The sequence below is a fragment of the Oncorhynchus clarkii genome, chromosome 29, assembly GCF_045791955.1.
Source record: "Oncorhynchus clarkii lewisi isolate Uvic-CL-2024 chromosome 29, UVic_Ocla_1.0, whole genome shotgun sequence".
In the NCBI taxonomy this organism is placed as follows: Eukaryota; Metazoa; Chordata; class Actinopteri; order Salmoniformes; family Salmonidae; genus Oncorhynchus; species Oncorhynchus clarkii.
Window position 1 is genome coordinate 42,524,257 of NC_092175.1, and position 25,000 is coordinate 42,549,256.

General features: G+C 44.9%; 1 protein-coding gene across 2 annotated transcripts in view; it reads right to left on the reverse strand.

Moving 5' to 3' along the window:
- Positions 1–25,000, reverse strand: part of LOC139388603 (lysosomal proton-coupled steroid conjugate and bile acid symporter SLC46A3) — a 29,899-nt gene that overhangs the window by 3,648 nt on the left and 1,251 nt on the right. For both annotated transcript variants that reach the window (XM_071135362.1, XM_071135363.1), the window contains 4 exons: positions 20,255–20,467; positions 8,723–9,599; positions 4,176–4,259; positions 1,374–1,530 (listed from right to left, as the gene is read on the reverse strand). In XM_071135362.1, coding sequence (XP_070991463.1) covers positions 1,374–1,530; positions 4,176–4,259; positions 8,723–9,599; positions 20,255–20,437 — 1,301 coding nt within the window. In that variant the 5' untranslated portion in view covers positions 20,438–20,467. The remainder of the gene's footprint in view (positions 1–1,373; positions 1,531–4,175; positions 4,260–8,722; positions 9,600–20,254; positions 20,468–25,000) is intronic.

Below are 25,000 nucleotides of genomic sequence, written 5' to 3' on the forward strand. Positions count from 1 at the left end.
TAGGGGTAGTATAGTAGTAGTACAGGGGCAGTATAGTAGTAGTACAGGGGCAGTATAGTAGTAGTACAGGGGCAGCATAGTAGTAGTACAGGGGCAGTATAGTAGTAGTACATGGGCAGCATAGTAGCAGTATAGGGGTGGTACAGAGGCAGTATAGTAGTAGTACAGGGGCAGTATAGTAGTAGTACAGGGGCAGCATAGTAGTAGTACAGGGGCAGTATAGTAGTAGTACATGGGTAGTACAGGGGCAGTATAGGGGTAGTACAGGGGCAGTATAGTAGTAGTACAGGGGAAGCATAGTAGTAGTACAGGGGCAGTATAGTAGAAGTACAGGGGCAGCATAGTAGTAGTACAGGGGCAGTATAGTAGTAGTACATGGGCAGCATAGTAGCAGTATAGGGGTAGTACAGGGGCAGTATAGTAGTAGTACAGGGGCAGTATAGTAGTAGTACAGGGGCAGTATAGTAATAGTATAGTAGTAGTACAGGGGCAGTATAGTAATAGTATAGTAGTAGTACAGGGGCAGTATAGTAGTAGTATAGAAGTAGTATAGTAGTAGTGTAGTAGTAGTATAGGGGTAGTATAGTAGTGGTATAGAAGTAGTATAGTAGTAGTAGTATAGGGGTAGTATAGTAGTAGTAGTATAGGGGTAGTATAGTAGTAGTAGTATAGGGGTAGTATAGTAGTAGTATAGAAGTGGTATAGGGGTAGTATAGTAGTACTAGTATAGGGGCAGGAGAATAGCGGTAGTATAGTAGTAGTACAGGGCCAGTATGGTAGTAGTACAGGGGCAGTATAGTAGTAGTACAGGGGCAGTATAGTAACAGTATAGTAGTAGTACAGGGGCAGTATAGTAGTAGTATAGAAGTAGTATAGGGGTAGTATAGTAGTAGTATAGAAGTAGTATAGGAGTAGTAGTATAGGGGTAGTATAGTGGTAGTAGTATAGGGGTAGTATAGTAGTGATATAGAAGTAGTATAGTAGTAGTAGTATAGGGGTAGTATAGTAGCAGTAGTATAGGGGTAGTATAGTGGTAGTAGTATAGTAGTAGTAGTATAGGGGTAGTATAGAAGTAGTATAGGGGTAGTACAGTAGTAGTAGTATAGGGGTAGTATAGTGGTAGTAGTATAGGGGTAGTATAGTGGTAGTAGTATAGGGGTAGTATAGTGGTAGTAGTATAGTAGTAGTAGTATAGGGGTAGTATAGTAGTAGTATAGGGGTAGTACAGTAGTAGTAGTATAGGGGCAGGAGAATAGCGGTAGTATAGTAGTAGTACAGGGGTAGTATAGGGGCAGGAGAATAGCGGTAGTATAGTAGTAGTACAGGGGTAGTATAGGGGCAGGAGAATAGCGGTAGTAGTATATAATACTCACGCTAGCATTGCCAAGGGGATGACACAGAGTCCAGCAGACAACAGGAAGCAGAATCCCGGGTACCAGGTTACCGTGGCAGCGTAGAGACTACTGAACACAGCTATCGCCACACTAATGCTCACACTGTCCAGGCACGCCAAGCACGCAAACAACGCTCCTACACACACACACACACACACACACACACACACACACACACACACACACACACACACACACACACACACACACACACACACACACACACACACACACACACACACGAGAGAGAGAGAGGAAGACAATATACTGTCAGATAAAGAAGTTCAAAGCTACATTAAAATACTGTAGCCTAGCGTTACCACATAGGTAAATCACCCTACATTAAAATACTGTAGCCTAACATTACCACATAGGTAAATCACCCTACATTAAAATACTGTAGCCTAGCGTTACCACATAGGTAAATCACCCTACATTAAAATACTGTAGCCTAGCGTTACCACATAGGTAAATCACCCTACATTAAAATACTGTAGCCTAACGTTACCACATAGGTAAATCACCCTACATTAAAATACTGTAGTCTAGCGTTACCACATAGGTAAATCACCCTACATTAAAATACTGTAGCCTAGCGTTACCACATAGGTAAATCACCCTACATTAAAATACTGTAGCCTAGCGTTACCACATAGGTAAATCACCCTACATTAAAATACTGTAGCCTAGCGTTACCACATAGGTAAATCACCCTACATTAAAATACTGTAGCCTAGCGTTACCACATAGGTAAATCACCCTACATTAAAATACTGTAGCCTAGCGTTGTGAGACATGTCATAATGGTTGCCTTGCTTCCACGTTATCGCAGCAAGTTCCATGGTTGCCATAGCGTCGTGAGGTAGCCTAGGCAGAGAGCTCTGTAAATATTGTACATATTTGATTGTTTTTTTAGTGTTGTTTTTATAATTGTATATTTGAAAAATCAACTTTTTGGGGTTTTTGATAACTTGTTGATAGATTGATTAACTGTAATATCTGCCGGTGACTCATTATGACATTATGGTATTGTGTTTGGCTCGGCTAGCTAGCTAGCTAGCTAGCTAATATGATTTGAATGACGCGGCAACACCAAATCAACAACATCGGTTTCGGCCCCCTTTTGCCCCATTTCCTAGAGGAAGTGGACTGCGGTGTGAGGGGATACAGAGGCCTGCTTCTTCGTAGGAGGCTTTTCTGAACCGCTGCTGAGGTGTGGTGGTCTTACTGGATTATTTAAAGCCACAAAAAAAACATTACCCAGGTGGTTGCTACATCTCAGTAGAGGACGATCCAGCCTAGCTACGGAGGAGGCACAAAGCCAGGGTCGTTCCACCTCAAAAAGCACCCGAAAGAAGTTTTCAACACCCACCATGTCAGATTCTGAAATCGTTTTTGTTTCTAGAAACAGATAAGATTAACATTCCTGCAACATTATTTTGTTTTGTTATTTTGTCTCTAAGCTAATTGATTGCGTCGAAATGGACCATTTTACGAGGCCCGTCTCTCAGACGTCTACCTCCCTACCTGTTCCATATTTATTTATTTAACTAGGCAAGTCAGTTAAGAACAAATTCTTATTTTCAATGACGGCCTACTGGAGTAACAGTGGGGTTAACTGCCTTGTTCAGGAGGCAGAACGACAGATTTTTTACCTTGTCAGCTCGGGGATTCGATCTAGCAACCTTGACGGTTACTGGCCCAAACGCTCTAACCACTAGGCTTCTCTCAATATACAGCACTGCTTATCGTCTAAAGCTGAGGAAGACCATCGCCCTACAACTGTCAGATCCCTACATTGGTAAATTGTTTTTTTTGTTGTTTATTTTGTTTTTAATGAGACTTTAAGATTGAAATCACAATATAAAATACATTGGAGATTATTATTATTATTATTGTGTTCGTGTGGGAGAGAGAGGCTTGAAGAAGAGCGCTTCAGACACATCTCTCTAACAATGAATATTTAACTAAATAGTTAGACATTTCAGTCCTACTAGTGTCTGTGTTTTTATGGTCTCCACTCTAGTTCCCTGCAGCTAATCTGGGCGTATGGTCACCAGAGATGGCTTGAGCTGACAAATGAGCTAAAGACTGCATTACATAGACAATAATGTGTTTTACTAGAGATAGCTTAGGAGTAGAACAAGCCCTCACTGTCTCAAATTCATCCTTGCAACTGGTAAACTAAGCCAGGGTGGGGTTAAGACAACAACCCTGTGCAGATAACGACCGGAGGAACCCAGAGTGGCGTATGATGCTCCTTGGTCTGCATGAGGGGGGGTTGAACCAACCATGACGAAGCATTCTTAGTGTCAGCTATCTGACTCTGCATTTGTGTAAAGGTTAGGTTACTTGGTCCAACACTCAAAGGTGGGGGAGGGGGGGGGGGGGGGGGGGGGGGGTCGACCAGACACAACACCAGACAAGGGCCCCGTGACCAGACAAGGGCCCCGTGACCAGACAAGGGCCCCGTGACCAGACAAGGCCCAACCCCTCTCTGGTCTAACAACCTCCGTTTAAACAAACCATTGCTCAGCAATGCTAGGATGGCTTACATGTGTCAAACTCATTCCAAGGAGGGCCGAGTGTCTGCGGGTTTTCGCTCCACCCTTGTACTTAATTGATGAATTAAGTCAATAATTAGTAAGGAGCCTTATTTGGTTGTCTAAGTCTAATTGAAAGTTTATAAAAACTACAAACACGCAGCCCTTTCGTGGAACGAGTTTGAACGCATTAGTTATTAAGTTACTAGTTCATCTAAACATGTCCAAAAACACTCACCCTGCTCGTTCTTCGATACGATCTTTGACATCATGGATCTCAGCACGGGGAACGGCATGATAGCCAGCAGCATTGGAAGCCTCGCTGAGGAGAACAAACAGACAATATAAACAAAGAAAGAGAGGCAGAGAGAGAGAGAGAGAGAGAGAGAGAGAGACAGAGAGAGAGAGAGAGAGAGAGAGAGAGAGAGACAGAGAGAGAGAGACCCAGAGACAGAGAGAGAGAGACCCAGAGACAGAGACAGAGAGAGACAGAGACAGAGAGACAGAGAGAGAGAGAGAGAGACAGAGAGACAGAGAGAGAGAGAGAGACAGAGAGAGAGAGAGACAGAGAGACAGAGAGACAGAGAGAGAGAGAGAGAGAGAGAGAGAGAGAGACAGAGAGAGAGACCCAGAGACAGAGACAGAGAGAGACAGAGACAGAGAGACAGAGAGACAGAGAGACAGAGAGAGAGAGAGAGAGCCCACAGACAAAAACAGACCCCATTGAGCCCCAGGACAGCAACACAATTAGACCCAACCAGATCATGAGAAAACAAAAAGAGAACTACTTGACACATTGGAAAGAATTAACAAAAAAACAGAGCAAACTAAGATTCTATTTGGCCCTAAACAGAGAGAACACAGCGACAGAATACCTGACCACTGTGACTGACCCAAAAGTAAGGAAATCTTTGACTATGTACAGACTCAGTGAGCGTAGCCTTGCTATTGAGAAAGGCCGCCGTAGGCAGATCTGGCTCTCAAGAGAAGACAGGCTATGTGCTCACTGCCCACAAAATTATGTGGAAACTGAGCTGCACTTCCTAACCTGACAAATGTATGACCATATTAGAGACACATATTTCCCTCAGATTACACAGACCCACAAATAATTTTAAAACCACAAGAAAGAGCAACCAGTGAAGAACAAACACCATTGTAAATACAACCCATATTTATGCTAATTTATTTTCCCTTTTGTACTTTAACTATTTGCACATAATATGACATTTTATTCTTTTGGAACCTTTGTGAGTGTAATGTTTACTGTTCATTTTTATTGTTTATTTCACTTTTGTATATATATATATATATTTATTTATTTATTGTTGATTTCACTTTTTATGTTGCTTTGGCAATGTAAACATATGTTTCCCATACCAATAAAGCCCATTGAATTGAAATTCAATTGAGAGAGGATTAACATCACATGATTGACTCGCTGGGTTCTCAATCGACTGAACAGAGGTTATGTAAGTTTGTCTTTTTAGTTTCTCCCCTTTTTGGAAAAGAGCCAAGATAAAGACCTGAATATTATGGTTTGTTGTCTTTCTATCTGGTTTCACAATGATGAAGAAACGCAGTCAGGGTCATTCCACCTCGAAAAGCCCCATAAAGTGGATTTCAACACCCCATCACGTCAGATTGTTCTGAAATCATTTCTGTTGTTAGAAACAGATAATATTAACATTCCTGCAACATTATTTTCTAGAAATATAAATTTGCTCTCTAAGCTAATTTGATTGCATCGAAATTAACCATTTTAATTTAGGGGATTCAGATAATGTTAAATAAATATAGTACCTAACATGCGATTTGGACCTAACTTTCTTCTAACAAGGACTTAGATATGAGGAATCCAAAGGAATGGTTAAAAACACCCACGGACCCCCCCACACCCTACGGACCCCCCCCCCCCCCCCCACCCTACGGACCCCCCCCCCCCATAACCTACGGAACCTCTACACCAACAACGACTATACAGTATCACTTCTCTCTGTGTGACCATTAATATGGAGCTGCTGCTTAGAGTACTGTTTCTTTATACTACGTAATGTATTCTCAGTGAATTTGGTGAGGTTTCCCCCCCCCCCCCTGTTCAGAGAAAATTAGTCATTGAAGTTGCTAGGTTTTATGTCCCATCCAGAGGCGAAAGAAACACACAACTATTTAGGCCGGGGTGCTGGCTAGCGGAGTAGAACCATTGAAAAATTAATAGGTGAAACGCACGCTCTCAGAGCTCAGATGCAATAATTGAATAACCTAATAAACAACGTTTAGACAGACAAGCTGTTTTCATCAGGGTATGATGTCCCACCCAGCCTGATAGACTAGTCTCATAGACTAGACGTAACATAGTAAAAGTAAATCCTGGACACTCAAACTAGTATGATATGTTATGTTTGGTATGGTTACATAAGACAGAAAGTTACTTAAGGCGAAAAAACGTAAGGTGGTTGGTCGGGGAAGATGGGTGATCGTGACACGTGAACGTCTAGCAACCCAAAGGTTGTGTGTTCGAATCGAATCACGGACAACTTTAGCATTTTACCTAATTAGCAACCTTGCAACTACTTACTACTTTGTAGCTACTTTGCAACTTCTTAGCATGTTAGCTAACCCTTACCCTAACCTAACTCCTAACCCTAACTTTAATCCCTAACCCTAATGTTAGCCACCTAGCTAACATTAACCATCTAGCTAAACATTAACCACCTAGCTAAACATTAGACACCTAGCTAAACATTAACCACATAGCTAACAAAATGGATGACGGACATCCACAAATTAATACATAACATACAAAATATAACATATCATACTAATTGGAGTGTCCCGGATTTACGTATACTACGTGACGTCTACCCTCGAGTCCAGGTTGTCCCATCCTACATCCTGATATTACCAGATTCTGACAAATGGATGGTGCTGCTCCTGCCATTAGGTGAAAAAAGAAGAAGAAGTCTATCGACAAGGTATGTCAGCAACCCATCCTTTGGTTTTGTTGGCCACTGTTTCAAATGCTAACTTTTTTTAGCAACTGTGGGAAAAAAAAATCCAATGCAAGTCAATGGTACCTATATTAGCATTTTCACACTTCATGATCAAATCTAATTTGGTTCATTTAGTGTAAATGTAATTTAGGTGAACTATCCCTTTAACATTGAGGTGGGGTGGGGGTGATTCTCTTAATCACCTAATAGCAGGAACGGCACCATCTAGTGGTCAGAATCTGGTAATATCAGGATGTCGGACACAAATCTAACAAATGTAATGACTAATTTCTCTGAACAGGGGAAAAAAAGAATCATCTAAAACCCCCGAACCGCAGCACCATACTACCAGTCAGAAACAGAGAACTGATACTGTACACTCAGTCAGTGGGTGGCTGGCTGAACACTTCATTTTTATTCCTCATGTCAAACCTATTATTAGAAAGAAAAGTGGGACCAAATGGGATGTTGGGTACGATATTTATTGAATATTATATTTACTTTATTTATTGAATATTAGATGAATCCTATAAATGAAAAATAGGCTGAATTTGGGTGTAATAAAATTAGCTTCAAATTATATTTCAAGAAAATAATGTTGTATAAATGCTAATCTTATCTATTTCTAAGTACAGAAACCATTTCAGAACAATCTGAGATGGTGGGCGTCGTGACATGAAACGACCTGTCAGTCATGTCACAGTAAAACTATATGGTTCCATTTACACTACCATATAAACCTTTACAGGTGATGTTTATGGCCTTCAATTTGCCCTTTCTGCTTACACTTATCCTTTCAGATCGACACGAGGTAGCTAGAGGTAGGCTCTGAGGTGTTCCTAAACACCAAACCAGACTAACTGGGGCCCAGAGTTGTTCCTAAACACCAGACCAGACTAACTGGGGCCCAGAGTTGTTCCTAAACACCAGACCAGACTAACTGGGGCCCAGAGTTGTTCCTAAACACCAGACCAGACTAACTGGGGCCCAGAGTTGTTCCTAAACACCAAACCAGACTAACTGGGGCTCTGAGGTGTTCCGGACCACCAGACCAGACTAACTGGGGCTCAGAGTTGTTCCTAAACACCAGACCAGACTAACTGGGGCCCAGAGTTGTTCCTAAACACCAGATCAGACTAACTGTTGTTCCTAAACACCAGATCAGACTAACTGGGGCCCAGAGTTGTTCCTAAACACCAGATCAGACTAACTGGGGCCCAGAGTTGTTCCTAAACACCAGATCAGACTAACGGGGGCCCAGAGTTGTTCCTAAACACCAGATCAGACTAACTATTGTTCCTAAACACCAGACCAGACTAACTGGGGCCCAGAGTTATTCCTAAACTCCAGACCAGACTAACTGGGGCCCAGAGGTGTTCCTGACCACCAGATCAGACTAACTGGGGCCCAGAGTTGTTCCTAAACACCAGACCAGACTAACTGTTGTTCCTAAACACCAGACCAGACTAACTGGGGACCAGAGTTGTTCCTAAACACCAGACCAGACTAACTGGGGCCCAGAGGTGTTCCAGCTCAGGAATAACTCCAGGCCCAAGGCATAAGTTAACCAACACTTGGCTCACGTCAGGGTTGGGGTCAATTCCATTTCAATTCAATTCAGTTAACTCATATTTCCATTGAATTATATTGACAAAAATTCAGAATAGGAATTTCAGTTTATTTCCTGAATTAACTGAATTTAAATGGAATTGACCCCAACCCTGGCTCACATAGTATAGAGTTCTATTTTCACAGGACCATGTTACCATTGAAAATCCTCCTTATTCCTTACCCAGGAACATCATGAGCGTGGTCTTGGCGAAGGCCACCAGGGTCATACCCGCCATGACACTCAGTATCCCTATGAGAATGATGACGAGGTTGGGCACGCCGCAGCGAGAGAACACCGTCACGCCCACGAAGCTGGTCAGGAACACCGTGGTGGACAGCGCCGAGCCGTAGCCAATCAGAATCTCGGTCCAGCACAGCGGCTGGTTGAGCTCGTACAGCGTGATCATGGAGAGCCCGCCCATGTTGGTGAAGGAGAAGGAGGAGAAGAGGAGCAGGAGGAGCACCAGGAGGACGTTACGCCTCCTGCTGGCCCCTGCAAACAGCTGGTAGACCCCGCAGGCCAGCTGATGCATGGCGGTGCGGCGTGGAGATCCGTCTAGAGGGTCCTCTGGAGGTCGTTGGAGCGTCTCCTCCAGGATGAAGACGGCGTAGAGCAGGTTGAAACACTGGAACAGAGCAGAGGTGAAGAAGGGCCAGTTGAAGCCTGCTGCTTGGAGGAAGTATCCCGTAGAGAGAGAGGCCACTCCAGACAGCAGGCCGATCACCATGTCTATCCCGGCCATACGCAGGGTCTTCTGCTGTCCGTCCTCACACAGGTCAGCGATGTAGGAGAAACAGCCACCCAGTAACGTCCCCGAGCCCCCGAACAGGGCGCTGACGAACGACGAGACGATGAGGAGGTAGAGGTCGAGCTCGAAGAAGGAGACGGCCAGGAAAGACAGGGCGTAGAACAGAGAGCCAATCAGAGGCAGGATGATGGTGATCTTGCGTCCGCGCTGGTCGCTGTAGGCGACGAGGATGAGGGTGACGGCCAGAGAGGGGATCATGGAGAAGAGCTCAGTGTAGAGGGAGAAGAGAGACGCCGCCTTCTGCACCTCCTATAATAAACATGAAAAAGAACAAGGTAAAGAGAGAGAGAGAGAGACAGAGAAGAGACAAACTATATTAACATCAACATGGAGAAGAGCTCGGTATCGAGGGAGAAGAGACATACAAACTATATTAACATCAACATGGAGAACATCAACATGGAGAAGAGCTCAGTATAGAGGGAGAAGAGACAAACTATATTAACATCACCATGGAGAAGATCTCGGTATAGAGGGAGAAGAGACAAACAAACTATATTAACATCAACAACAACATGGAGAAGAGCTCTTTATAGAGGGAGAAGAGACAAACTATATTAACATCACCATGGAGAAGAGCTCGGTATCGAGGGAGAAGAGACAAACAAACAAACAAACAAACATGAAGGTGAGGGAGGGGATCATGGAGCAGAGAGTTTGTGACTGAAGCAAAATCGTTGTTTTTAGCTGGAGTGCCGTGTGTGTTTACCCCAGATAATAAAAACACAATCAGTTAAACACACAAGGTAATGGATAATAGCCACAGGGGGGAAACAACACACAGTCGGACCAGGAGATAACCATGACAAATTACGGACTACATTCCACAGAACACCAGACTCTCTTTATCCACAGTGATTCACTTCTGATTTGACGCAATCATTTAAAAAAAAGAGAGGAAGTATACAACAGAAAAAAGGAGAAATGTGACAATGCTCTGCTCTGTTATAGGCCAGTAGACAGATCTACGGGGAAATATAATGTTATTTATGTCAATCAGGCTTCAAGCGGAAAGAAACTTAACTCTCGTCTCAACCACAACAGGTGTAGATGTGGTTCTTAACTTTTCAAACCCAAAACAATAAGGCTTTTTTTTCCCTGATCAACAAGTCATTCAGACATCTTTTCTCTGTGTCTTTCAATGGCCACTGACTGCACTGTCTTTTCAGACTAGGCTATAACAGAAAAGCATGAAGGCTCTGCTTAGCCAATCAACCAAATCAACTGGAGAAACCAGTTGAAACCAGTCTAATGAGACGTGACCTTTCCTAGTTGGTTACAGTCTAACCATGTTAATAATTACAGTAGCCTGCTAGCTGGCTCTGACACTTATCGGATGAGGCACGGCTTGCAAACTATCACCGATTACAAAGGGAAGCCCAGACGTGAGCTGCCCAGTGACGTGAGCCTACCAGATGAGCTAAATGCCTTCTATTTTATTTATATTTTTATTTCACCTTTATTTAACCAGGTAGGCTAGTTGAGAACAAGTTCTCATTTGCAACTGCGACCTGGCCAAGATAAAGCATAGCAGTGTGAACAGACAACACAGAGTTACACATGGAGTAAACAATTAACAAGTCAATAACACAGTAGAAAAAAGGGGAGTCTATATACATTGTGTGCAAAAGGCATGAGAAGGTAGGCGAATAATTACAATTATGCAGATTAACACTGGAGTGATAAATGATCAGATGGTTATGTACAGGTAGAGATATTGGTGTGCAAAAGAGCAGAAAAGTAAATAAATAAAAACAGTATGGGGATGAGGTAGGTGAAAATGGGTGGGCTATTTACCAATAGACTATGTACAGCTGCAGCGATCGGTTAGCTGCTCAGATAGCAGATGTTTGAAGTTGGTGAGGGAGATAAAAGTCTCCAACTTCAGCGATTTTTGCAATTCATTCCAGTCACAGGCAGCAGAGAACTGGAACGAAAGGCGGCCAAATTAGGTGTTGGCTTTAGGGATGATCAGTGAGATACACCTGCTGGAGCGCGTGCTACGGATGGGTGTTGCCATCGTGACCAGTGAACTGAGATAAGGCGGAGCTTTACCTGGCATGGACTTGTAGATGCCCTGGAGCCAGTGGGTCTGGCGACGAATATGTAGCGAGGGCCAGCCGACTAGAGCATACAAGGCAGCAGAGAACTGGAACGATGATCAGGGATGCCAACACCTCATTTCGCAGTGGTGGGTGGTATAAGGTGCTTTAGTGACAAAACGGATGGCACTGTGATAAACTGCATCCAGTTTGCTGAGTTGAGTGTTGGAAGCTATTTTGTAGATGACATCGCCGAAGTCGAGGAGCGGTAGGATAGTCAGTTTTACTAGGGTAAGTTTGGCGGCGTGAGTGAAGGAGGCTTTGTTGCGGAATAGAAAGCCGACTCTTGATTTGATTTTCGATTGGAGATGTTTGATATGGGTCTGGAAGGAGAGTTTACAGTCTAGCCAGACACCTAGGTACTTATAGATGTCCACATATTCAAGGTCGGAACCATCCAGGGTGGTGATGCTGGTCAGGCGTGCGGGTGCAGGCAGCGAACGGTTGAAAAGCATGCATTTGGTTTTACTAGCGTTTAAGAGCAGTTGGAGGCCACGGAAGGAGTGTTGTATGGCATTGAAGCTCGTTTGGAGGTTAGATAGCACAGTGTCCAAGGACGGGCCGGAAGTATATAGAATGGTGTCGTCTGCGTAGAGGTGGATCAGGGAATCGCCCGCAGCATGAGCAACATCATTGATATATACAGAGAAAAGAGTCTGCCCGAGAATTGAACCCTGTGGCACCCCCATAGAGACTGCCAGAGGACCAGACAGCATGCCCTCCGATTTGACACACTGAACTCTGTCTGCAAAGTAATTGGTGAACCAGGCAAGGCAGTCATCCGAAAAACCGAGGCTACTGAGTCTGCCGATAAGAATACGGTGATTGACAGAGTCGAAAGCCTTGGCAAGGTCTATGAAGACGGCTGCACAGTACTGTCTTTTATCGATGGCGGTTATGATATCGTTTAGTACCTTGAGCGTGGCTGAGGTACACCCGTGACCGGCTCGGAAACCAGATTGCACAGCGGAGAAGGTACGGTGGGATTCGAGATGGTCAGTGACCTGTTTGTTGACTTGGCTTTCAAAGACCTTAGATAGGCAGGGCAGGATGGATATAGGTCTGTAACAGTTTGGGTCCAGGGTGTCGCCCCCTTTGAAGAGGGGGATGACTGCGGCAGCTTTCCAATCCTTGGGGATCTCAGACGATATGAAAGAGAGGTTGAACAGGCTGGTAATAGGGGTTGCGACAATGGCGGCGGATAGTTTCAGGAATAGAGGGTCGAGATTGTCAAGCCCAGCTGCTTTGTACGGGTCCAGGTTTTGCAGCTCTTTCAGAACATCTGCTATCTGGATTTGGGTAAAGGAGAACCTGGAGAGGCTTGGGCGAGTAGCTGCGGGGGGGGGGGGAAGCTGTTGGCCGAGGTTGGAGTAGCCAGGCGGAAGGCATGGCCAGCCGTTGAGAAATGCTTGTTGAAGTTTTCGATAATCATGGATTTATCGGTGGTGACCGTGTTACCTAGCCTCAGTGCAGTGGGCAGCTGGGAGGAGGTGCTCTTGTTCTCCATGGACTTCACAGTGTCCCAGAACTTTTTGGAGTTGGAGCTACAGGATGCAAACTCCTGCCTGAAGAAGCTGGCCTTAGCTTTCCTGACTGACTGCGTGTATTGATTCCTGACTTCCCTGAACAGTTGCATATTGCGGGGACTATTCGATGTTATTGCAGTCCGCCACAGGATGTTTTTGTGCTGGTCGAGGGCAGTCAGGTCTGGAGTGAACCAGGGGCTATATCTGTTCTTAGTTCTGCATTTTTTGAACGGAGCATGCTTATCTAAAATGGTGAGGAAGTTACTTTTAAAGAAAGACCCACTACCCTATGCTTGCTACGAGGCAAGCAACACTGAACCATGCATGACAGCACCGGACGACTGTGTGATCACGCTATAAGTAGCCGATGTGAGTAAGAACTTTAAAACAGGTTTACGTTAACAAGCCAGACGGATTACCAGGAAGTGTATTCCAAGCATGCTCTGACCTCTACTTGACTCGGTCTGTAATAACAACATGTTTAAATCAGACCAACACAAGTCCCTTTACCCAAGAACGCCAAGGTAACCTGTCTAAATGACTATCACCCTGTAGCACTTACATCTGTAGCCATGAAATGCTTTGAAAGGCTGGTCATGGCTCACATCAACAACATCATCCCAGACATCATTCCAGATCCCCTCCAATTCACCAACACAGTCGTGAAGAGGGCACGACAAGGTCTCTTTCCCCCTCAAGAGGCTGAAAAGATTTGTGATGCGCTTGCAGATCCTCAAAAAGGTCTACAGCTGCACCATTGAGAGCATTTTGACGAGCTGCATCACCGCCTGGTATGGACACTGATTGGCATCAAACAGCGGACGCTACAGAGAGTAGTGGGTACGGCCCAGACCTCTACACCAGGCGGGGTCAGAGGAAGGCACTACAGAGGGTAGTGGGTACAGCCTAGACCTCTATACCAGGCGGTGTCAGAGGAAGGCCCCTACAGAGGGTAGTGGGTACGGCCCAGTACATCACCAGGGCCGAGCTCCCTGCCATCCAGGACCTCTACACCAGGCGGTGTCAGAGGAAGGCACTACAGAGGGTAGTGGGTACGGCCCAGTACATCACCGGGGCCGAGCTCCCTGCCATCCAGGACCTCTATACCAGGCGGTGTCAGAGGAAGGCCCCTACAGAGGGTAGTGGGTACGACCCAGTACATCACCGGGGCCGAGCTCCCTGCCATCCAGGACCTCTATACCTGGACGGTGTCAGAGGAAGGCCCTAAAAATGGTCAAACACTTCAGCCACCCAAGTCATAGCCTGTTCTCTCTGCTACGGCACGGCAAGAGGTACCAACGCACCAAGTCTGGAACTATCAAGACCCTGAACAGCTTCTACCCCCCCAAGCCATAAGACTGACGAGTAGTTAACCAAATAACCACCCGGACCGTCTGCATTGACCCTTTTTGCACATATGTATAAATACTACTGTTCATTATATAATCCTTTTGCCTGGTCACTTTATCCCTCCCTACCTATACTGTATGTATGCACATATCTACCTCAACTACCTCGTACCCCTGCACATCGACAATGGTACTGATACTCCCTGTATATATATATATATATATATGATTCAGAACATGAAGAACCGTATTTGTCTTGGTAAAAAAAAATAAGAAGAATTTTATAACATAAGGAAGGGAAATTTCACCACCATATACACTACGTGGACAAAAGTATGTGGACACCCCTTCAAATGAATGGATTCGGGGCTATTTCAGCCACACCCGTTGCTGACTGGTGTATAAAATAGAGCAAACAGCCATGTAATCTCCATAGACAAAACATTGGCATTAGAAGATCTCAGTGACTTTCAACATGGCACCGTCATAGGATGCCACCTTTCCAACAAGTCCGTTTCTGCCCTTCTAGAGCTGCCCCCCGGTCATCTGTAAATACGGTTATTGTGAAGTGGAAACGTCTAGGAGCAACAAAGGCTTAGCCGCGAAGTGATTGGCCAAACAAACTCACAGAACGGGACCACCGAGTGCTGTAGCGCGTAAGAATCGTCTGTTCTAGGTTGCAACACTCACTAGCGAGTTCCGAACTGCCTCTGGAAGCAACGTCAGTAAAATACGGGTTCGTCGGGAGCTTCGTGAAATGGGTTTCCATGGCCGAGCAGCTGCACACAAGCCTAAGATCACCATGCACAATGTCAAGGGTCAGCTGGAGTGGTGTAAACCGAGCTGCCATTGGACTGGTGCAGTGAAAACGTGTTCTCTGGAGTGATGAATCACGCTTCACCATCTGGCAGTCCGACGGACTAATCTAGGTTTGGCGGATGCCAGGAGAATGCTACCTGCCCCTATGCATAGGCCAACTGTAAAGTTTGGTGGAGGAGGAATAATGGTCTGGGGCTGTTTTTCATGGTTCAGGCTAGGCCCGTTAGATCCAGTGAAAGGAAATCTTAACACTACAGCATACAATGACATTCTAGACGATTCTGTGCTTCCAACTTTGTGGCAACAGTTTGCGGAAGGCCCTTTCCTGTTTCAATGCCCCCGTACACAAATCGAGGTCTATACAGAAATGGTTTGTCGAGATCGGTGTGGAAGGAACTTGACAGGCCTGCACAGAGCCCTGACCTCAACCCCACCGAACTCCTATGGGATGAATTGGAACATCGGCTACGTGCCAGGCCTAATCGCCCAACCTCATTAAATGTTCTTGTGGCTGAATGGAAGCAAGTTCCTACAGCAATGTTCCAACATCTAGTGGAAAGCCTTCCCAGAAGAGTGGAAGCTGTTATAACAGCAATGTTCCATCATCTAGTGGAAAGCCATCCCAGAAGAGTGGAGGCTGTTATAGCAGCAATGTTCCTACATCTAGTGGAAAGCCTTCCCAGAAGAGTGGAGGCTGTTATAGCAGCAATGTTCCAACATCTAGTGGAAAGCCTTCCCAGAAGAGTGGAGGCTGTTATAGCAGCAATGTTCCAACATCTAGTGGAAAGCCTTCCCAGAAGAGTGGAGGCTGTTATAGCAGCAACGGAGGGACCAACTCCATACTAATGGCCACGATTTTGGAAATGAGATGTTTGACGAGTAAGTGTCCACATACTTATGTTTCTAAAAAATCCCCTAAGGGAAAAAACAAATGGTGGAAAAACTATTGGAACCATTTCCCCGTTTGACCGCTAGGTTTTATGGGTATTATGACACCTCCGCTGTGGGGCTCTGTCTACATAAATGATTTAGAGGATCAGAAGATAAGAAGAGCAGAAACGCTGACATCGTGCCTCCACGCTCCCAGCTTGTTGACCGAACAGAAGCAAACTATGGGAATACTTGGATTACAAAGCAGATGAAGGCCAGCCCACAGGAACAACTAAGCCAAAGGTTTTACAAAGCAGTGCAGGGAGGGAGGTTTACTTCCAAAAATGACATTAAAAAAAACATTTGCACTGCAATGTTGTCGTTATTCTAATAAATTATAATGATTTTTAAGTAACAATGACAATGAACATATACTATGCATGACATTCATGTGAGCATTATAATAATAAATCATATTTATTATATTAATAATTATTATAATAATTATAATAATAAATAAATACATACATACATACTTCTACAGTAACTAACCTGTTGGTTGTTGTCAGAGACAGGGTAGGTTGTGTTGGTTAGGTTCTACCTAACCTGTTGGTTGTTGTCAGAGACAGGGTAGGTTGTGTTGGTTAGGTTCTACAGTAACTAACCTGTTGGTTGTTGTCAGAGACAGGGTAGGTTGTGTTGGTTAGGTTTTACAGTAACTAACCTGTTGGTTGTTGTCAGAGACAGGGTAGGTTGTGTTGGTTAGGTTCTACCTAACCTGTTGGTTGTTGTCAGAGACAGGGTAGGTTGTGTTGGTTAGGTTCTACAGTAACTAACCTGTTGGTTGTTGTCAGAGACAGGATAGGTTGTGTTGGTTAGGTTCTATAGTAACTAACCTGTTGGTTGTTGTCAGAGACAGGGTAGGTTGTGTTGGTTAGGTTCTACCTAACCTGTTGGTTGTTGTCAGAGACAGGGTAGGTTGTGTTGGTTAGGTTCTACAGTAACTAACCTGTTGGTTGTTGTCAGAGACAGGGTAGGTGGTGTTGGTTTGGGTTTCTACAGTAACTAACCTGTTGGTTGTTGTCAGAGACAGGGTAGGTTGTGTTGGTTTGGGGTTCTATAGTAACTAACCTGTTGGTTGTTGTCAGAGACAGGGTAGGTTGTGTTGGTTTGGGTTTCTACAGTAACTAACCTGTTGGTTGTTGTCAGAGACAGGGTAGGTTGTGTTGGTTAGGTTCTATAGTAACTAACCTGTTGGTTGTTGTCAGAGACAGGGTAGGTTGTGTTGGTTAGGTTCTACAGTAACTAACCTGTTGGTTGTTGTCAGAGACAGGGTAGGTGGTGTTGGTTTGGGGTTCTATAGTAACTAACCTGTTGGTTGTTGTCAGAGACAGGGTAGGTTGTGTTGGTTAGGTTCTATAGTAACTAACCTGTTGGTTGTTGTCAGAGACAGGGTAAGTTGTGTTGGTTAGGTTCTATAGTAACTAACCTGTTGGTTGTTGTCAGAGACAGGGTAGGTTGTGTTGGTTAGGTTCTATAGTAACTAACCTGTTGGTTGTTGTCAGAGACAGGGTAGGTTGTGTTGGTTAGGTTCTATAGTAACTAACCTGTTGGTTGTTGTCAGAGACAGGGTAGGTTGTGTTGGTTAGGTTCTACAGTAACGTACCTGTTGGTTGTTGTCAGAGACAGGATAGGTTGTGTTGGTTTGGGTTTCTACAGTAACTAACCTGTTGGTTGTTGTCAGAGACAGGGTAGGTTGTGTTGGTTAGGTTCTACCTAACCTGTTGGTTGTTGTCAGAGACAGGGTAGGTTGTGTTGGTTAGGTTCTACAGTAACTAACCTGTTGGTTGTTGTCAGAGACAGGGTAGGTGGTGTTGGTTTGGGGTTCTATAGTAACTAACCTGTTGGTTGTTGTCAGAGACAGGGTAGGTTGTGTTGGTTAGGTTCTATAGTAACTAAGCTGTTGGTTGTTGTCAGAGACAGGGTCGGTTGTGTTGGTTTGGGTTTCTACAGTAACTAACCTGTTGGTTGTTGTCAGAGACAGGGTAGGTTGTGTTGGTTTGGGTTTCTACAGTAACTAACCTGTTGGTTGTTGTCAGAGACAGGGTAGGTTGTGTTGGTTTGGGGTTCTATAGTAACTAACCTGTTGGTTGTTGTCAGAGACAGGGTAGGTTGTGTTGGTTAGGTTCTACAGTAACTAACCTGTTGGTTGTTGTCAGAGACAGGGTAGGTGGTGTTGGTTTGGGGTTCTATAGTAACTAACCTGTTGGTTGTTGTCAGAGACAGGGTAGGTGGTGTTGGTTAGGTTCTATAGTAACTAACCTGTTTGTTGTTGTCAGAGACAGGGTAGGTTGTGTTGGTTAGGTTCTATAGTAACTAACCTGTTGGTTGTTGTCAGAGACAGGGTAGGTTGTGTTGGTTAGGTTCTATAGTAACTTACCTGTTGGTTGTTGTCAGAGACAGGGTAGGTTGTGTTGGTTTGGGTTTCTACAGTAACTAACCTGTTGGTTGTTGTCAGAGACAGGGTAGGTTGTGTTGGTTAGGTTCTATAGTAACTAACCTGTTGGTTGTTGTCAGAGACAGGGTAGGTTGTGTTGGTTAGGTTCTATAGTAACTAACCTGTTGGTTGTTGTCAGAGACAGGGTAGGTTGTGTTGGTTAGGTTCTATAGTAACTAACCTGTTGGTTGTTGTCAGAGACAGGGTAGGTTGTGATGGTTTGGGTTTCTACAGTAACTAACCTGTTGGTTGTTGTCAGAGACAGGGTAGGTTGTGTTGGTTAGGTTCTACAGTAACTAACCTGTTGGTTGTTGTCAGAGACAGGGTAGGTTGTGTTGGTTAGGTTCTATAGTAACTAACCTGTTGGTTGTTGTCAGAGACAGGGTAGGTTGTGTTGGTTAGGTTCTATAGTAACTAACCTGTTGGTTGTTGTCAGAGACAGGGTAGGTTGTGTTGGTTAGGTTCTATAGTAACTAACCTGTTGGTTGTTGTCAGAGACAGGGTAGGTTGTGTTGGTTAGGTTCTATAGTAACTAACTTGTTGGTTGTTGTCAGAGACAGGGTAGGTTGTGTTGGTTAGGTTCTATAGTAACTAACCTGTTGGTTGTTGTCAGAGACAGGGTAGGTTGTGTTGGTTTGGGTTTCTACAGTAACTAACCTGTTGGTTGTCATCAGAGACAGGATAGGTTGTGTTGGTTTGGGTTTCTACAGTAACTAACCTGTTGGTTGTTGTCAGAGACAGGGTAGGTTGTGTAGGTTTGGGTTTCTACAGTAACTAACCTGTTGGTTGTTGTCAGAGACAGGGTAGGTGGTGTTGGTTTGGGTTTCTACAGTAACTAACCTGTTGGTTGTTGTCAGAGACAGGGTAGGTTGTGTTGGTTTGGGTTTCTACAGTAACTAACCTGTTGGTTGTCGTCAGAGACAGGATAGGTTGTGTTGGTTTGGGTTTCTACAGTAACTAACCTGTTGGTTGTTGTCAGAGACAGGGTAGGTTGTGTTGGTTTGGGTTTCTACAGTAACTAACCTGTTGGTTGTTGTCAGAGACTAGGTTGTGTTGGTTTGGGTTTCTACAGTAACTAACCTGTTGGTTGTTGTCAGAGACAGGATAGGTTGTGTTGGTTTGGGTTTCTACAGTAACTAACCTGTTGGTTGTTGTCAGAGACAGGGTAGGTTGTGTTGGTTAGGTTCTACAGTAACTAACCTGTTGGTTGTTGTCAGAGACAGGGTAGGTTGTGTTGGTTAGGTTCTATAGTAACTAACCTGTTGGTTGTTGTCAGAGACAGGGTAGGTGGTGTTGGTTTGGGTTTCTACAGTAACTAACCTGTTGGTTGTTGTCAGAGACAGGGTAGGTTGTGTTGGTTTGGGTTTCTACAGTAACTAACCTGTTGGTTGTTGTCAGAGACAGGATAGGTTGTGTTGGTTTGGGTTTCCACAGTAACTAACCTGTTGGTTGTTGTCAGAGACAGGGTAGGTTGTGTTGGTTTGGGTTTCTACAGTAACTAACCTGTTGGTTGTTGTCAGAGACAGGGTAGGTTGTGTTGGTTAGGTTCTATAGTAACTAACCTGTTGGTTGTTGTCAGAGACAGGGTAGGTTGTGTTGGTTAGGTTCTATAGTAACTAACCTGTTGGTTGTTGTCAGAGACAGGGTAGGTTGTGTTGGTTAGGTTCTATAGTAACTAACCTGTTGGTTGTTGTCAGAGACAGGGTAGGTTGTGTTGGTTTGGGTTTCTACAGTAACTAACCTCATGGTGGCTGCTGGTGTTGGAAGGATCGCAGCGTGAGGTGTTGTCAGAGACAGGGTAGGTTGTGTTGGTCATCTCCTGCCATAGTCTCCTGTACACATACTGTTGTACCAAGGGGTAGATCAGGAAACTGGCAAAGGAATAGAAGGCTACCAGTGGCTCTACCAGGAATAACCCCTTCATTCTTCTCAGGGGGAGTGGACAAACAGACCCCTGGAAGACAGGGTAGGAGAGTTCAGTATACAGACAGAATGACAGACCGACCCCTAGAAGACAAGGTTAGGAGATTAATACAAACCTGGCAACAGAATAGATCCTAGACACTAAGAAGAGATGGCAGGATTAATTTATTGTTTGTATTTAAAAAACATTTTATATAACCTTTATTTAACTAGGCAAGTCAGTTAAGAACAAATTCTTATTTACAATGACGGCCTACCCCGGACAGCACTGGGCCAATTGTACGCCGCCCTATGGGACTCCCCATCACGGCCGGATGTGATACAGCCTGGATTTGAACCAGGGACTGCAGTGACGCCTCTTGCACTGAGATGCAGTGCCTTAGACCGCTGCCCCACTCGGGAGTTACTGGGTACGTTTACCCTACATATTTATCCTATTGCTTTCCTTATGGTTGCTTAAAACAACAACATACACTGAGTCTACAAAACATTACGGACACACTGACTAATATTGAGTTGCACTTTTGCCTTCAGAACAGACTCATTTGGTCGGGCATGGACTCTAAACAGAAAGCGTCCCACAGGGATGTTGGCCAATGTTGACTCCAATGCTTCCCACAGTTGTGTCAAATTGGCTGGATGTCCTTTGGGTGGTGGACCATTCTTGATACACGCGGGAAACTGTTGAGCGTGAAAAACCCAGCAGCGTTGCAGTTCGTGACTCAAACCGGTGCGCCTGGCACCTACTACCCTACCCTGCTCAAAGGCACTTAAAGTTGTTGTCTTGCCCATTCACCCTCTGAATGGCACACACACACAAACCATGTCTCAATTGTCTCAAGGCTTAAAAATCCTTCTTTAACCTGCCTCCTCCCCTTCATCTACACTGATTTGAAGTGGATTTAACAGGTGACATCAATAAGGGATCATATCTTTCACCTGGATTCACCTGGTCAGTCTATGTCATGGAAAGAGCAGGCGTTCTTAATGTTTTGTAAACTCAGTGTAAATACACACTCTAAGCCACCAGGTATAACACGTTCACTCTCCTCAGGGGAGAATGGACACACAGATCCCTGGGAAATAAGGTATTGCATTTATGTTATTTATTTGGGCAATACAACAAGATGTAGGCCTACATTGGATGACCAGAGGAGAGCACCTAAAAGTATTATTTAAAAGGTGTAGTCAGTTTGTTATCTCAATATCAAATTATTTCTGGGTAGCTTACTTCCCTTATTAAGTACCCCCCCCCCCAAAAAAAATATATATATATATATTGCAAGAGCAATTTCCCAAGAATTTTGCTAGGTCTGTCAGAGTGGTCTGACTGGGGAGGGGAAAACTGAATAACTAGCTGTTATTGGCAGAGAGGTTTGGAACTCTTTCTTATTGGTCTATTAACTCATTTTCCGCTTGGTGATGTCATCAAGAAAGCCAAAACTCCATCCCACTAAAACATGCTGAATGATAATATAATACCTTTAGTAAAAATGTTTATTTTTAAATGTATAATCTGTAGAAACTATGAGAATTGAAAAGTGTAGAACTTTCGTGAAACATCACAGCACAGTTGAAAAATATATTGCAAAAAATACATGGTGTTAAGAGATAAATGAGAGGGTGGAGCTGAAGGGCGGGATTAAAAACAACAAGATAATTCTTGTAAAATATACTGTGTCTGTAAAATGTATAAAGGTTCAGAACTTTTGTGAAACAGCACAGTTAAAAATATATGGCAAAAATAGGTTTCAGAGATAGATGGGAGGGGTTGATGGTAGCTGAAGGATGGGATTAAAAACAAATAAAATATAACTATTATAAAATAGATTTTGTCCATGAAAAGTATTTAGTATGTATAAGTTGGAAGTAATAGTGTCGTTGTCCATTAGTTTACTCCAATTAGGGGAGGGGTGGTAGGGTTAGGGGAGGGGTGGTAGGGTTAGGGGAGGGGTGGTAGCGTTAGGGGAGGGGTGGTAGCGTTAGGGGAGGGGTGGTAGGGTTAGGGGAGGGGTGGTAGCGTTAGTGGAGGGGTGGTAGCGTTAGGGGAGGGGTGGTAGCGTTAGGGGAGGGGTGGAAGGGTTAGGGGAGGGGAGGTAGGGTTAGGGGAGGGGTGGTAGGGTTAGGGGAGGGGTGGTAGGGTTAGGGTGGTAGGGTTAGGGGAGGGGTGGTAGCGTTAGGGGAGGGGTGGTAGGGTTAGGGGAGGGGTGGTAGGGTTAGGGGAGGGGTGGTAGGGTTAGGGGAGGGGTGGAAGCGTTAGGGGAGGGGTGGTAGGGTTAGGGGAGGGGTGGTAGGGTTAGGGGATGGGTGGTAGGGTTAGGGGAGGGGTGGTAGGGTTAGGGGAGGGGTGGTAGCGTTAGTGGAGGGGTGGTAGCGTTAGGGGAGGGGTGGTAGCGTTAGGGGAGGGGTGGAAGGGTTAGGTGAGGGGTGGTAGCGTTAGGGGAGGGGTGGTAGCGTTAGGGGAGGGGTGGTAGCGTTAGGGGAGGGGTGGTAGCGTTAGGGGAGGGGTGGTAGCGTTAGTGGAGGGGTGGTAGCGTTAGGGGAGGGGTGGTAGGGTTAGGGGAGGGGTGGTAGCGTTAGTGGAGGGGTGGTAGCGTTAGGGGAGGGGTGGAAGGGTTAGGGGAGGGGTGGTAGGGTTAGGGGAGGGGTGGTAGGGTTAGGGGAGGTAGCGTTAGGGGATGGGTGGTAGCGTTAGGGGAGGGGTGGTAGCGTTAGGGGAGGGGTGGTAGCGTTAGGGGAGGGGTGGTAGCGTTAGGGGAGGGGTGGTAGCGTTAGGGGAGGGGTGGTAGCGTTAGGGGAGGGGTGGTAGCGTTAGGGGAGGGGTGGTAGGGTTAGGGGAGGGGTGGTAGCGTTAGGGGAGGGGTGGTAGCGTTAGGGGAGGGGTGGTAGGGTTAGGGGAGGGGTGGTAGGGGAGGGGTGGTAGGGTTAGGGGAGGGGTGGTAGGGTTAGGGTGGTAGGGTTAGGGGAGGGGTGGTAGGGTTAGGGGAGGGGTGGTAGGGTTAGGGGAGGGGTGGTAGGGTTAGGGGAGGGGTGGTAGGGTTAGGTTGGTAGGGTTAGGGGAGGGGTGGTAGGGTTAGGGGAGGGGTGGTAGGGTTAGGGGAGGGGTGGTAGCGTTGGGGGAGGGGTGGTAGCGTTGGGGGAGGGGTGGTAGCGTTAGGGGAGGGGTGGTAGCGTTAGGGGAGGGGTGGTAGCGTTAGGGGAGGGGTGGTAGGGTTACGGGAGAGGTGGTAGGGTTAGGGGAGGGGTGGTAGGGTTAGGGGAGAGGTGGTAGGGTTAGGGGACAATAATAAAGGAAAAAATGATAGATTGCCTAGAAGGCCGGCATCCCAGAATCGCCTCTTCAACTGTTGACATTGAGACTGGTGTTTTGCGGGTACTATTTAATGAAGCTAACAGTTGAGGACTTGGCGTCTGTTTCTTGCTCAGTTGTGCCCCGGGGCCTCACACTCCTCTTTCTATTCTGGTTAGAGACTATTTGTGCTGTTCTGTGAAGGGAGAAGTACACAGAGTTGTATGAGATCTTCAGTTTCTTGGCAATTTCTCGCATGGAATAGCCTTCATTTCTCAGAACAAGAATAGACTGAAGAGTTTCAGAAGAAAGTTCTTTGTTTCTGGCCATTTTCAGCCAGTAATCAAACCCACAAATGCTGATGCTCCAGATACTCAGCTAGTCTAAAGAAGCCTCTTGTTTTGCTTATTTAAATCAGAACAACAGTTTTCAGCTGTGTTAATATAATTGCAAAGGGGTTTTCTAATGATCAATTAGCCTTTTAAAATGATAAACTTAGATTAGCTAACGCAACGTGCCATTGGTTTACAGGAGTGATGGTTGCTGATAATGGGCCTCTGTACGCCTATGTAGATATTCCATTAAAAATCAGCCATTTCCAGCTACAATGGTCATTTACAACATTAACCATGTCTACACTGTATTTCTGATAAATTTTATGTTATTTTAATGGACAAAAAAATGTTTGCTTTTCTTTCAAAATCAAGGACATTTCTAAGTGACCCCAAACTTTTGAACTGAGTACAACATTGTGTACTACTCCCTTGTATGTGTGTGTGTGTGTATATATATATATAATAAATATATGGGGGAGTGGAAATTTTGCAGACAATTACATTGATGGAAGCTACAACATATCTGCAGTATTAAAGCTGATCTAGCCCCTTCATTAACAAACAAATATACATACAGGCATACATACATACATACATACATACATACATACATACATACAGGCATACATACATACATACATACATAGGCATACATACAGGCATACATACATACATAATCAGGCTGAAATGTCAGGCAGTCTTTTCAAACAGCTGTTACACTAAAAGGGCATTATCGTAATTTTCACAGTTTCACAGTATTATTCCAACCTCATAGTGTGGACATATATATAGAACACAGTGGGCATATATTTAAAACACAGGGAAAATCATGTTTTTGACTCCACTGGGCCTTTAAAACACTTTACTTTTGTAATGTATTGTTTTTTTAATACAGGTGTAACCTGGAGACGGATTCTAAAACAAGAGAGTCAGAGGAGCA